Source organism: Balaenoptera physalus, assembly GCF_965194825.1.
Source record: "Balaenoptera physalus genome assembly, chromosome: 15".
Lineage (NCBI taxonomy): Eukaryota > Metazoa > Chordata > Mammalia > Artiodactyla > Balaenopteridae > Balaenoptera > Balaenoptera physalus.
In genome coordinates this window covers 46,234,942-46,248,130 of record NC_138894.1, presented here as the reverse complement: position 1 = coordinate 46,248,130, position 13,189 = coordinate 46,234,942, and the positions used below count along the sequence as shown (strand labels likewise).

The 13,189-nt window shown below is 40.7% G+C and overlaps 1 protein-coding gene across 3 annotated transcripts; it reads left to right on the top strand.

Moving 5' to 3' along the window:
- The first annotated feature begins 811 nt into the window (after positions 1-811).
- On the top strand, positions 812-3,859 carry LOC309643687 (uncharacterized protein C2orf74). 3 transcript variants are annotated; one of them, XM_082426669.1, is made up of 5 exons: positions 812-1,190; positions 1,745-1,938; positions 2,172-2,285; positions 2,386-2,542; positions 3,356-3,859. In XM_082426669.1, the coding sequence occupies exons 2-5, from the start codon at positions 1,823-1,825 to the stop codon at positions 3,527-3,529; spliced, it is 561 nt and encodes a 186-aa protein (XP_082282795.1). In that variant the 5' UTR covers positions 812-1,190; positions 1,745-1,822; the 3' UTR covers positions 3,530-3,859. The 3 variants fall into 3 exon arrangements, with proteins under 3 accessions (XP_082282795.1, XP_082282796.1, XP_082282794.1); XM_082426670.1 differs by having other exon boundaries at positions 812-1,789; XM_082426668.1 differs by lacking the exon at positions 812-1,190 and having other exon boundaries at positions 1,704-1,938.
- The last annotated feature ends 9,330 nt before the right edge of the window (positions 3,860-13,189 follow it).

Below are 13,189 nucleotides of genomic sequence, written 5' to 3'. Positions count from 1 at the left end.
CAGTCCAATGCATTTACAATGTGATTTAGAGACCAAAGTTTGATAACCTTCCAGTTTTCAGAATTTGTATTAACTATACTCTAATTATATTAACTATACATATTCAGAATTATGTTAACTAACAATTTAGGGTATCTGTTCGCAAGCCACATTCAGTGAAAGAAAGCCCTAATGATACAGTCTTACCAGCCCTTACTTTTGGCTACTACTATATTCTTGCCAAAGGTCCCTGGTCTCAGAATATGTGTTATGTGTAGCAAACAATCTTGGAGACAGAGCCAACCAGCAAGGGTGCACTCTAGCCCCGCATTACTCTTTGCACCACACACACTCAAATTTAGGCACAGGGATGAAAAATTATACCTTTTTATTCAGGTATAATATCCACACCATAGAGCACATGAAGTGCACTAATCTTAAGCACACAGTTTGATGGGTTTTTATGTATGTCTGGACCTGTGTAACCACCAGTAGGTAGATATAAAATATTACCATTGTGCGTTGCTAGAATACATGAGACATGAGAAGATCTGGGCCCTTAAAATCTCAGTCTGGCAGCAGTGTAGTGTAAGGAGGGTGAGACAGGCTCTGAGTCTTCATCTGGGAGCCTTAGCTGGAGGAAGCCTCCAAAAATTCTGCAAAACTTCACTCTGCCAGGAGTGGCTCAGATGTTCACATATTCTGCAAAATCAGCTTTGGCCTGAGCCCTCCAACAAACTCTATACACACACACACCCGCACACACCCACCCACCCACCCACCCACACACACGCATTCATTCAACATTTATGGAATTTGCAGGTTCTGACTTGGTGGAGAATTCAAAGATAAAGAAATCAATGTCCCTGCCCCTCAAGAGAAGAGCCAGCGTCACTGCAGCCCAAAAACCCCCAGGGCTCACCTTCTGACTTTTTCAGACGTGGTTGGCAGCAGCTGCCATACTCCTTCTATCCTCCTGTTCTCAGAAAATCCTAGCACTACTCTCCCCGTCCGTGTCATGGGCATCACCTACTCACCTGAAGTTAGGTCAGGCGGGGGGTCATCTTTACTCTGATCGTCTTATTCTACTCCTGCTTCTTCAGCTCTGGCCTGCAGAGCTGCTACTTTTTTTGTATGTCCAGGAATTACGTCCGATGATGTGGGATCTGAAGGACGTGGGCCCGTTAGCCTGGAGAGAACACCATTACGAAGTAAGTCGATTACTGACCACAGGGCTGTGGAGACGGACTGTATAAGAAGGAAGTGGACTGATTGTTCATAGTCTGTGAAAGAAACAGTATTTGTTTCTGAGAGATGGTATTTGGAGTGTAGGAAGAAAATCCTTATCCAAAGCCACTCCAGCCCTCTCAGAGGAGAGGACAGATAGACTGGCGCCCAGGGGGCAGTTTCGTGATTCTTCTGACTTCAGGTGGTGGGCAGGGTTGGCCTGGTGCTCTGATCCCTCTAACTCAACGGTTCCATGATTCTATGATGTCGCTGCAGAAGGAAGAATGGGGAGCTGGGCTCGGCTCCAGCTGCTGCAATTCCTCTGTCCTCTGAATTCCGATAGTTTTGGGGTGAGGGGAGGTGGGCTGAGTCCCACGTGTCCCAGCTCAGTCTCCCCTCTAGCCACCTCAGCCCCTACCACGTTTATGGAGAGAAATTAACCCGTGTGAGTCCACGCCACCAAAGCAAGCAGAGCAAATCTGATGAAGCGGATCCAAAGAACAACAATGAAAGCACCCTTTTATTCTTCTGTTTCCAGAAAATTTAAAGAACAAGAGAACTACATTCAAACTAAGCTGGAAAAGTATATCTGGACGATCTGTGACTGTGAGAGTGGATGAGTCTTCTAGCTAACCCTATGAGCTTTGAAACCACAGCATTCACTTTCTTCGTCATCCTTCTAATTTGCCTCAGTTGCATCTTCTTTTTATTGGTGGTTTTTTTATATAAATGGTATAAATCCATGCTGATAAATTGGGATCAGAGTTAAAGTCACACTAGTAAATGTATCTAGAAATAATATAAAACAATTTAAAATGCAGCAAATAATAAGGCTGTAGCTTTCTGTTTTTTCCTATTTCAGGGTTTTAGAAATGCTAATTTCCTGTTTAAAAGTGAAGTTCCTTTCCAAGCCTTAACATCAAGACCATTCTTTCTTTTCCAAATTTTTTCCTTTTTGATTTCAGTTCCCAAAGCAGGACAGATGAAGAGACAGAAAAACGTCCTTGTATAGATGCTAATGGAGGTGAAGATTGTACAGCTGCTAATACAGAGATGAACAATTCAGGAGACAAAGAAAAGTAAATCTGCATCTTAGACTGTGGTAGAACGCCATTTTTGTGTGTGATAATGGTGGCTAAGATGTATGAATTTTAAAAACATTGCTGATTGATTTTCTAGGACTCTTGTACCCACGAGACCTGGCATTCTTGTCCAGAGACGGAGTAAAGCAGTGGTGGCCACACGCTTAGGAAATGGAGGGGATGTGAAAGATGAAGAGGAGGACAAAATAAAAGAGAAGCAAAAGGCTGAGAATGCTGGAGAAAATGGTCAAGAGGTGATGGGCTTTTCTACTCTTAAGGGGCATTTAGAGCTTGATTGAAGAAGAGGTAAATTCCTTGGCTAGGTATAATGAAGGATGGTCTTGTCTGTAACTTAGGTTTGTATCTGGAAGGAGTGCAATGTTCAGTCATCTAAAACATTCTTCTTAGCTTATTGCTTCATTTTGTTAAGTCAGTTACACATGCCATGCCTGGACACTTGTTCCATCTTCATGCTTACATTTGTGGTTTTCTTAATAATTCCCCTTCATTTTGCTTTACTCAGAATCCTAAGATGTTAGAGCTGGAAGAGGCCTTGGAGATCATTTGGGGATCCAACCCTCTCATGTTACAAATGAGAAAATAAGATGAATTTTTCAAAGTCACTTCTCCGCCATGGCTGAGCTCAGGACCAGACCCCAAACGCCTGTTCTACTTCCAGGCTCCTTCTACAACAGCCTGTAAACATTGCCAGGGCCTTCTTGAGCTCCATGTTTGGGGCTCCCTAATAAGAACAACTCACGTGCCCTCCCAACATAAGACCCATGGCCAGTTGGAGACAGAATGATGGTCCAGGTGGCTCTTGGGTTTGACTGCTTTGTAGAGAGAATAACACGTCACCAACTGCTATTTGAATATAGCAATGTGTGCTTTTATAACCATAGAAATATGAAAATTAGATCATGATGGATAACTACTGCTTTCCTATATCATTTAGAAATCCTTTTTCTGTTTCTCACTAACAAGGTACATATAACCTATATTTTTAAAAGCAGGGCTCTTGCATTCATAAATTGATCACTTATACTATTTGTTCCATTCTCTTACAGAATGACTGTTTGCAAAAACCACCCATACCTGTCACTGGAAGTCCTTCAGTTGTTGATAACCATAAAAGACCTTTAAAAGGAGTGACATTTTCTAGGGAGGTAATTGTTGTGGACCTTGGAAAGGACAATCCTATAGCTCGAAGCTATACTCGATTACATAAAGAGAGAAAATGAAGCTCAAAAAAGGCTGAGAGTGAAAGAGATGCAACCTTAGACTAACAATGAAATGACTGGGGGTACAAAATCATGTTGAAACAGCAAAATAATGGGGAATTAAGTAAATACAGATAGTATTTCACCTTTGTGCAAAATAGGGGGACTATGTGCAAAATTCTGTAAGTAGAATACCCAGAGCTTGAATACAGATTTTTCTAAAAACTCAAATCTGAGCTCAAGAAATTGATTGTATTGTGTCCTTAAAACTCTGTCTACTCAAACACTGTTCTAACATGTGAATAAAGTTATTTGTGTTTGTGCAGATGTCTTTTAGGTAAATAATATTCAAGGGGGACTTTGGAAACAGCACAGGTTCTTGATGCTTTGATCACAGACATTTATGACCAAATAACATTACTGCTATCATCATGGAAACTTTCATGTAGCGTCTCCTACTATATAATTCCCTTTGAATTCAGTCCTGAAACCTTTCTTGTCCTGACAACTGCTTTTTAAGATTGATACCAAAACAACTACCATCAACCGACAGAATATCCTGTTATTTAGGCAAATCCTGAGATTATACTATTCTTTTTTTTTTAAATATATTTATTTATTTTTGGTTGCGCTGAGTCTTCGTTGCTGCACGCAGGCTTTCTCTAGCTGTGGCGAGCAGGGGCTACTCTTCGTTGAGGTGTGTGGGCTTCTTATTGCGGTGGCTTCTCTTGTTGCAGAGCATGGGCTCTAGGCGTGCGGGCTTCAGTAGTTGTGGCACGTGGGCTCAGTAGTTGTGGCTCGCGGGCTCTAGAGCGTAGGCTCAGTAGTTGTGGCGCACGGACTTAGCTGCTCCACGGCATGTGGGATCTTCCCGGACCAGGGTTCGAACCCGTGTCCCCTGCATTGGCAGGCGGATTCTTAACCACTGCACCACCAGGGAAGTCCTATACTATTCTTGATTTCAGTAGTTTAAAATTTCCTTTTCATATGTGGAATATGACAGTACAGACCAGTACAACATCATCCAAACCATTGCAGTAAACATCTGTAAGATACGTAAGGGGCTATGAGAGAGGTAAAAAGCAGAAAACATAGCATTTGATTCAGGGGCCTAGCGCATTGTCATGTATATGGCATATGCTTAATAAATGTTTATTGAGTGACTGGGAGAATAAGTGATAAAATAATTTAGAATGTGTGACTAATGCTAAATGGGGAGTATTGACATCCTTTGATGAGGAGAAGTCCCTGTGGTCTGGGACCATTCCACTGTTGGGAGGAGAAGGGACTTAACGGAATGGAAAGATTGGCTAATACAAGCAGAGGGAAGAGTGTATTTCAAATGGCGACAGGCACAAGCCAAGGCAAAGAGGTGAGAATGTGTATTGAGTTTGGTGGGCACCAGTTAGCTGGAGCCAGGCTGGCATTGAGGAGAGTTGAAAGGTAACAGCAAAGTGTAGTGAGGGGTAAGAGCAAGGTAACTCTGAGGATCCCAGACTAGAGGTATAGGGTGGAGAATGGAGTAAAGCAGTGTGCACTGGGGGAGGGGGTCTACAGAAGTATTCATTCACAGCCTGTGAGTTGTCTACAGGCACTTAAAAATATTGATCTTTCACCTGATGGTAACATTAAAAATTTTTTTTAATTTGAATTGTAAACTACACAGAAAAAGTTTTTTGAATTTTATTTATTTATTTTTTATACAGCAGGTTCTTATTAGTTATCTATTTTATACATATTAGTGTATACATGTCAATCCCAACCTCCCAATTCATCCCACCCCCACCCCCACCCCCCGCTTTCCCCCTTTGGTGTCCATATGTTTGTTTTCTACATCCGTGTCTCCATTTCTGCCCTGCAAACCGGTTCATCTGTACCATTTTTCTAGGTTCCACATATATGCGTTAATATACAATATTTGTTTTTCTCTTTCTGACTTCACGCTGTATGACAGTTTCTAGATCCATCCCCGTCTCTACAAATGACCCAATTTCATTCCTTTTTATGGCTAATATTCCATTGTATATATGTAACACATCTTCTATATCCATTCATCTGTCGATGGGCATTTAGGTTGCTTCCATGACCTGGCTATTGTAAATAGTGCTGCAATGAACATTGGGGTGCATGTATCTTTTTGAATTATGGTTTTCTCTGGGAATATGCCCAGTAGTGGGATTGCTGGGTCATATGGTAATGCTATTTTTAGTTTTTTAGGGAACCTCCATACTGTTCTCCATAGTGGCTGTATCAACTTACATTCCCACCAACAGTGCAAGAGGGTTCCCTTTTCTCCACACCCTCTCCAGCATTTGTTGTTTGTAGATTTTCTGATGATGCCCATTCTAACTGGTGTGAGGTGATACCTCATTGTAGTTTTGATTTGCATTTCTCTAATAATTAGTAATGTTGAGCAGCTTTGCATGTGCCTCTTGGCCATCTGTATGTTTTCTTTGGAGAAATGTCTATTTAGGTCTTCCGCCCATTTTTTAATTGGGTTGTTTGTTTTTTTAATATTCAGCTGCATGAGCTGTTTATATATTTTGGAGATTAATCCTTTGTCCGTAATACACAGAAAATTTACCATCTTAACCATCTTAAGTGCACAGTTAAGTAATGTTAAGTACACTCACATTGTATAGCTATCACATCCATCCACAGAACTCTTCATTTTGCAAAACTCTAACTCTGTACCCATTAAACATGAACTCCTCATTCCCCACCACCCCAGCCCCTGGTAACAACCAATGTACTTTCTCTCTCTACGAATTTGACTAAGTACCTCATACAAGCAGAATCACAGTATTTGTCCTTTTGTGACCAGCTTCTTTCACCCAGCATAATGTCCTCAAGGTTTATCCATGTATCAGAGGTTCCTTCCTTTTATAGCCTGAATAATATTCCATTTGTATGCATATCCCACATTTTGTTTATTCATCTGTTTATTCATTTATCTGTTGATGGACACTTGTATTGCTTCACCTTTTGTCTATTGTGAATCATGTTGCTCTGAATATTTAAAATTCTAAGAAATTTCAGACATAGCTAGATGACCATTTATAGCTGAGTATTCCCATATGATGTCATGGTTTCATTGCCTGTATCTGAGTCCATATTTATAAAACCAAGTTACTTTGTCGTAAACTAACAAGAAAAGAGTAGAGAAGGAATGAATCCATAAATAATGCATCTATGTGAAAGTGAAGGCCAATTTCCTGGTGACTGACTGTACTAGCTGAGGTTTTGTAAAACTTCCAGGAGAAGAAAATAGTGGGAAAATTGGCCATCAGTGCCCATGATAGTACAGGCACATGGAATTCCAGAAGAGCCAATCAATGGTGCCACAACTACGGGGTGAGTCAAATTAACTAAATGTTAATTTGAATTTTATTAGTTTTATACTTTTGTTTGTATTTTATTTGTAAATTTGTTTTGATTTTAGAATTGAATGAGAGCTCTAAGAATGAGTTGATATCCAGTTTTATGTTTCTACATGGTTTAAAGTAACACTGTGTATAATAAACAATTTAAGGCAGTTAAGGGGGGGGGTCCCTGAGAACTCTTCTACAGGATTAGGTTATTGATGAGTAGCAACTTGGAGATGAATGGAGATGACTCTAGTGACAATTCAGGGTTGAAGGATGAGGGTCTGGAATAGGGAGGTGGCAGAACACCAGGAGTAAAGAATGTCCATTTCTGGCTAGATATGGGAAAAATGAGAGGACACAAAAGTGACTCCTGAGTTTGGATATCTGACTGTCAGAGATAGGAATGTCCAGAGAGGTGACTAGTTGAAGGGATAGCTCTGCCAAATTGAGGTGTCCACCAGAAATTCAACTGAAGATGCCCAGGGGGCAGCAAAGCTGTAGGACTCCCCATTTCCATCTGCTAAGCTATGGCTCCAGTTAAAAGCTGAGCTTTCCTTCTCAATGCCCATTGGTGTTTCTCTTGTAGAAGTGGGATCAAACTCACCACCTTTCCTCTTTAATTAGCTGTGGACTCAGGGACCTTCTTCAAATGATTACCCCAAGCAAGACATATCACCCAAAAGCCAAAAGGGAAAAGCTTGGTAAATTAGAGTATTTTTACAAAAACTTCTGTTTAGGAAAAAATAAAGTCAAAAGACAAACAACAAACTGGGAAAGCCTATTTTAAAAAAATGTTTTATATTTAAGTCATTTCAAATTTACAGAAAAGTTGCGAGAGTAGTACAAAGAGCTGTATGCTTTCACTCACATTCCCCAGTTAACAGTTTGTTAACACGTTTGTTTTATCATTCTCTCTCTCCATAAAATTCGTGCTTAAAGCATTTGAGAGTAAGATGCAAATACACTATATCACTCAGCCTTAGCACTTCAGCACATATATCCTACCAACTGGGACATGCACATAACCAAGGCCATCCATGAATTAACGTTGATACACTATTGCCATCTAATTGACAGGCCTCATTCAAAATTTGCCGGTTGTCCCAGTTATATTCTTTATAGGTCAAGGATCCAGTTCAGGATAATGCTTTCTGTTTAGCTGTCATGTCTCTTTAGTGTCTTCAGTTTGGACCAGTTCCTCAGACTTTCCTTGACTTTTCTGACCTTGACACTTTTGAAGATTACAGATCAGTTACTTTGTAGCATGTCCCTCACTGTTGGGTTTGCCCGATGTTTCTTTCTTTTTTATAAAGACTTTATTTTTTTTAAATAAATTTATTTATTTGTTTTTGGCTGCATTGGGTCTTCATTGCTGCGTGCGTGGGCTTTCTCTAGTTGCGGTGAGCGGGGGTTACTCTTTGTGTGGTGCGCAGGCTTCTCATTGACGTGGCTTCTCTCGTTGCTGAGCGCGGGCTCTAGAGCGCAGGCTCAGTAGTCGTGGCGCAAGGGCTTAGTTGCTCCACGGCATTTGGGATCTTCCCGGACCAGGGATCGAACCCGTGTCCCCTACATTGGCAGGCGGATTCTTTTTTTTAATGTATGTATGTATGTATTTATTTATTTTTGGCTGTGTAGGGCTTTCTCTAGTTGCGGCGAGTGGGGGCTACTCTTCGTTGCGGTGCGCGGGCTTCTCATTGCAGTGGCTTCTCTTGTTGCAGAGCTTGGGCTCTAGGCGTGGGCATCAGTAGTTGTGGCACGCGGGCTCAGTAGTTGTGGCTCGCGGGCTCTAGAGCGCAGGCTCAGCACAGGCTTAGTTGTTCCGCGGCATGTGGGATCTTCCCGGACCAGGGCTTGAACCCATGTCCTCTGCATTGGCAGGCGGATTCCTAACCACTGTGCCACCAGGGAAGTCTACCTGATGTTTCTTCATGATTAGGTTCAGGTCATGTATCTTTGGCAGGAATATTCCATAGGTGATCCTGTGATCTCAGTGCATCATATCAGGAGGCATGTGCTGTCATATGTATTGATGTAATTTAATTTTTACCACTAGGTTGAGATGGTGTTTGTCAGATTTCTCCCCTGTAAAGTTAATAAGTAGTTTTTACTTATTAATAAACAATATTAGTTGGAAGTCTACTGAAAGGAAGGCTCTCCCTTCTCTCCTATTCATTCATTCATTCATTCATTAAATATATCAGTATGAACTTTTAGATTCCTGTTTTATTCAGTGGGTTATAATCCTTTACAATCATTATTTATTTGGATGTTCATATGTTCCCAGATATGGCCAGTGGGGACCCCTTCAAGTTGGCTCTTGGTCCTTTAGACATACTTAAGCACTTTGCTATACAGGATGTTCCAAGCTCATCTTGTACTTTCTCTGCCCCAGACCCTGAATCAGCTATTTCTTTAGGGGAGATTGGTATTCTGAAAACAAGTTCTGCACACTAGGTATGCTCATTACTCCTGAGTTATCATTGTTTCTAGACTCTCTCAGTGGACAGAGGTAGGAAATATATGTATGTACAAACACATAATACACGTATATGCAGACATATAATATGTATTAATTATCTATTGCTATGTAACAAATTACCCTCAAACTTAGTGACTTAAGTAATTAATAATTCTGTATTGTCTCTCATGGTTTATGAGGCCAGGAATTCAAAGCGGGTACAGTGGGGAATGACTTTCTCTGTGCCATGATGTTTGGGTCCTTGGGGCTGGAATCATCCAAAGGTTGTTCATTCACATATGTGGCAGTTGCTGCTGGCTGTCAGCTCAGGAGCTGTCACTGGAACACCTATGTATGGCCTGTCCATGGGACCCTGGCTTCCTCACAAGTTGGTGACTGGGTTCCAAAGTCAAGCAGAGAGACAGAGAGAGAGAGAGAGAGAAAGGAGGTGAATGCTGTATCCTTTTCATATCCTAGTATTGGAGGTCACCTAGGCATTAAGTTCAGCCCACATTCAAGGGCAAGGAGATTATACTCTACCTTTGAATGGAAGAGAATAAAAGAAAAACCCACCAAAATGTGGACCTACTTTATTATTTATTTATTTATTTATTTATTTATTTATTTATTTATTTAATTTATTTTTTACTGTGTTGGGTCTTCGTTGCTGTGCGAGGGCTTTCTCTAGTTGCAGCGAGCGGGGGCTACTCTTCGTTGCGGTGCGCAGCCTTCTCACTGTGGTGGCTTCTCTTGCTGCAGAGCACGGGCTCTAGGTGCACAGTCTTCAGTAGTTGTGGCTCGTGGGCTCTAGAGTGCAGGCTCAGTCGTTGTGGTGCATGGGCTTAGTTGCTACCCAGCATGTGAGCTTTTCCTGGACCAGGGCTTGAATCTGTGTCCCCTCCATTGGCAGGCGAATTCTTAACCACTGAGCCACCAGGGAAGCCCTGGACCTACTTTAAAACCACCACAATATCAATATCTATAGCTATCTATCCTTAAGAAAGATCACGAGCTTATACCAATACTTCCAATTCCAATCCAGCAAGGTCTACTCTAGCTTCACCTGCTCCATAATTTCCTTCTCCAATAGTGAGAAACCTGGTTCCCATTATGCTCCATTCATTTATGCATTTTATCAATCCCACTGTATGTCACTATTCCACCAAACACAGGGCCACATATCCTTGGCTCCAGCACCACTGATTTTGGTGATTCTTATGCTGGAAAAGCCTATTTTTTAATAAAATTTTTAAATTTAATTTTTATTTTATATTGGGGTATAGTTGATTTACAATGTTGTGTTAGTTTCAGGTGTAGAACAAAGTGATTCAGCTATACATATACATATATCCATTCTTTCTCAGATTTTTTCCCATGTAGGTTATTACAGAATATCGAGTAGAGTTTCCTGTGCCATACAGTAGGCCCTTGTTGATTATCTATTTTATATATAGTTGTGTGTATATGTTAATCCCAAACTCCTAATTTATCCCTCCCCTCCACCTTTCCCCTTTGGTAACCATAAGTTAGTTTTCAAAGTCTTGAGTCTGTTTCTGTTTTGTAAGTAAATTCATTTGTATCATCTTTTTATTTTTTTTTAATATTTATTTATTTGGCTGTGCCAGGTCTTAGTTGCGGCATGCGGGATCTTTGTTGCCATGTGCGGGATCTTTAGTTGTGGCATGCAGGATCTTTTGTTGTGGCATGCAGGATATTTTAGTTGCAGCATGTGGGATCTAGTTCCCCAACCAGGGATCGAACCCGGGCCCCCTGCGTTGGGAGTGCGGAGTCTTAACCACTGGACCACCAGGGAAGTCCCTGTATCATCTTTTATGATTCCATATATGTGATGTCATATGATATTTATGTTTGTCTGACTTCACTTAGCATGATAATCTCTAGGTTCATCCATGTTGCTGCAAATGGCATTATTTCACTCTTTTTTTTTTTTTTAAATAAATTTATTTATTTATTTTTGGCTATGTTGGGTCTTCGTTTCTGTGCGAGGGCTTTCTCCAGTTGCGGAGAGCGGGGGCCACTCTTCATCGCGGTGCGCGGGCCTCTCCCTGTCGCGGCCTCTCCCGTTGCGGAGCACAGGCTCCAGACGCGCAGGCTCAGTGGCTGTGGCTCACGGGCTTAGTTGCTCCGTGGCATGTGGGATCTTCCCAGACCAGGGCTCGAACCCATGTCCCCTGCATTGGCAGGCAGATTCTTAACCACTGCGCCACCAGGGAAGCCCTATTTCACTCTTTTTTAAGCCTGAGTAATACTGCATTGTATATATGTATCACATCTTCTTTATCCATTCATCTGTCAATGGACATTTAGGTGGCTTCCATGTCTTGGCTATTGTAAATAGTGCTGCAATGAACATAGGGGTGCATGTATCTTCTTGAATTATGGTTTTCTCCAGATATATGTTCAGGAGTGGGATTGCTGGATCATATGGTAGTTCTATTTTTAGTTTTTTAAGGAACCTCCATACAGTCCTCCATAGTGGTTGTACCAATTTGCATTCCCACCAACAGTGTAGGAGGGTTCCCTTTTCTCCACACCCTCTCCAGCATTTATTGTTTGTAGACTTTTTATGATGGCCATTCTGACCAATGTGAGGTGATACCTCATTGTAGTTTTGATTTGCATTTCTCTAATAATTAGTGATGTTGAGCATCTTTTCATGTGCTTTTTGGCCATCTGTATGTCTTTGGAGAAATGTCTATTTGGATCTTCTGCCCATTTTTTGATTGGATTTTTTTTTTTTTTTATATTGAGCTGTGTGGGCTGTTGGTATATTGTGGAGATTAATTCCTGTTTGTTGCTTCATTTGCTAATATTTTCTCCCATTCTGTGGGTTCTCTTTTTGTTTTGCTTATGGTTTCCTTTGCTATTCAAAAGCTTTTAAGTTTAATTAGGTCCCATTTGTTTATTTTTGGTTTTTTTTCATTACTCTAGGAGGTGGATCTGAACAGATATTGTTGTGATTTATGGGAAAGAGTGTCTTGCCTTTGTTTTCCTCTAATAGTTTTATAGTATCCGATCTTACATGTAGGTCTTTAATCCATTTTGAGTTTATTTTTGTGTATGGTGTTAGAGAGTGTTCTACTTTCATTCTTTTACATGTAGCTGTCCAGTTTTCCCAGCGCCACTTATTGAAGAGACTGCATTTTCTCCATTGTATATTCTTGTCTCCTTTGCTGTAGATTAATTGACCATAGATGCATGGGTTTATTTCTGGGCTTTCTATCCTGTTGCATTGATCTATATTTTTGTTTTTGTGCCAGTACCATCCTGTTTTGTTTACTGCAGCTTTGTAGTATAGTCTGAAGTCAGGGAGCCTGATTCCTCCAGCTCTGTTTTTCTTTCTCAGAATTGCTTTGGCTATTTGGGGTCTTTTGTGTTTCCATACAGTTTTAAATTTTTTATTCTAGTTCTGTGGGAAAGCCTATTTTTAAGAATACTTATGACAAAAGGATGATTTCCATATTTATAAAGAAATTATTAAGAGCACTCAGGGGCATAAGAATTATTTCACCCAAAGGAATAAGAAAAATATAAATTACTTAATTTTAAAATGGGCAAAGAGGGGAGTTCCCTGGCATTCCAGTGGTTAGGACTCGGTGCTTTCACTGCCAGGGCCTGGTTTCAATCCCTGGTCAGGGAATTAAGATCCTGCAAGCTGCATTGTGTGGCCAAAAATAAATAAAATTAAATAGGCAAAGATAATATGTATAGGCAGAAAAATAAATGGCCAAAAATTTTAAATGCTCATCCTGACTTCATAATTAAATTCAAATCAAAACAATAAGGTGTGAATTTTTTAATCTATCAAGCTGTCAAATATTAGAAAGATGGACA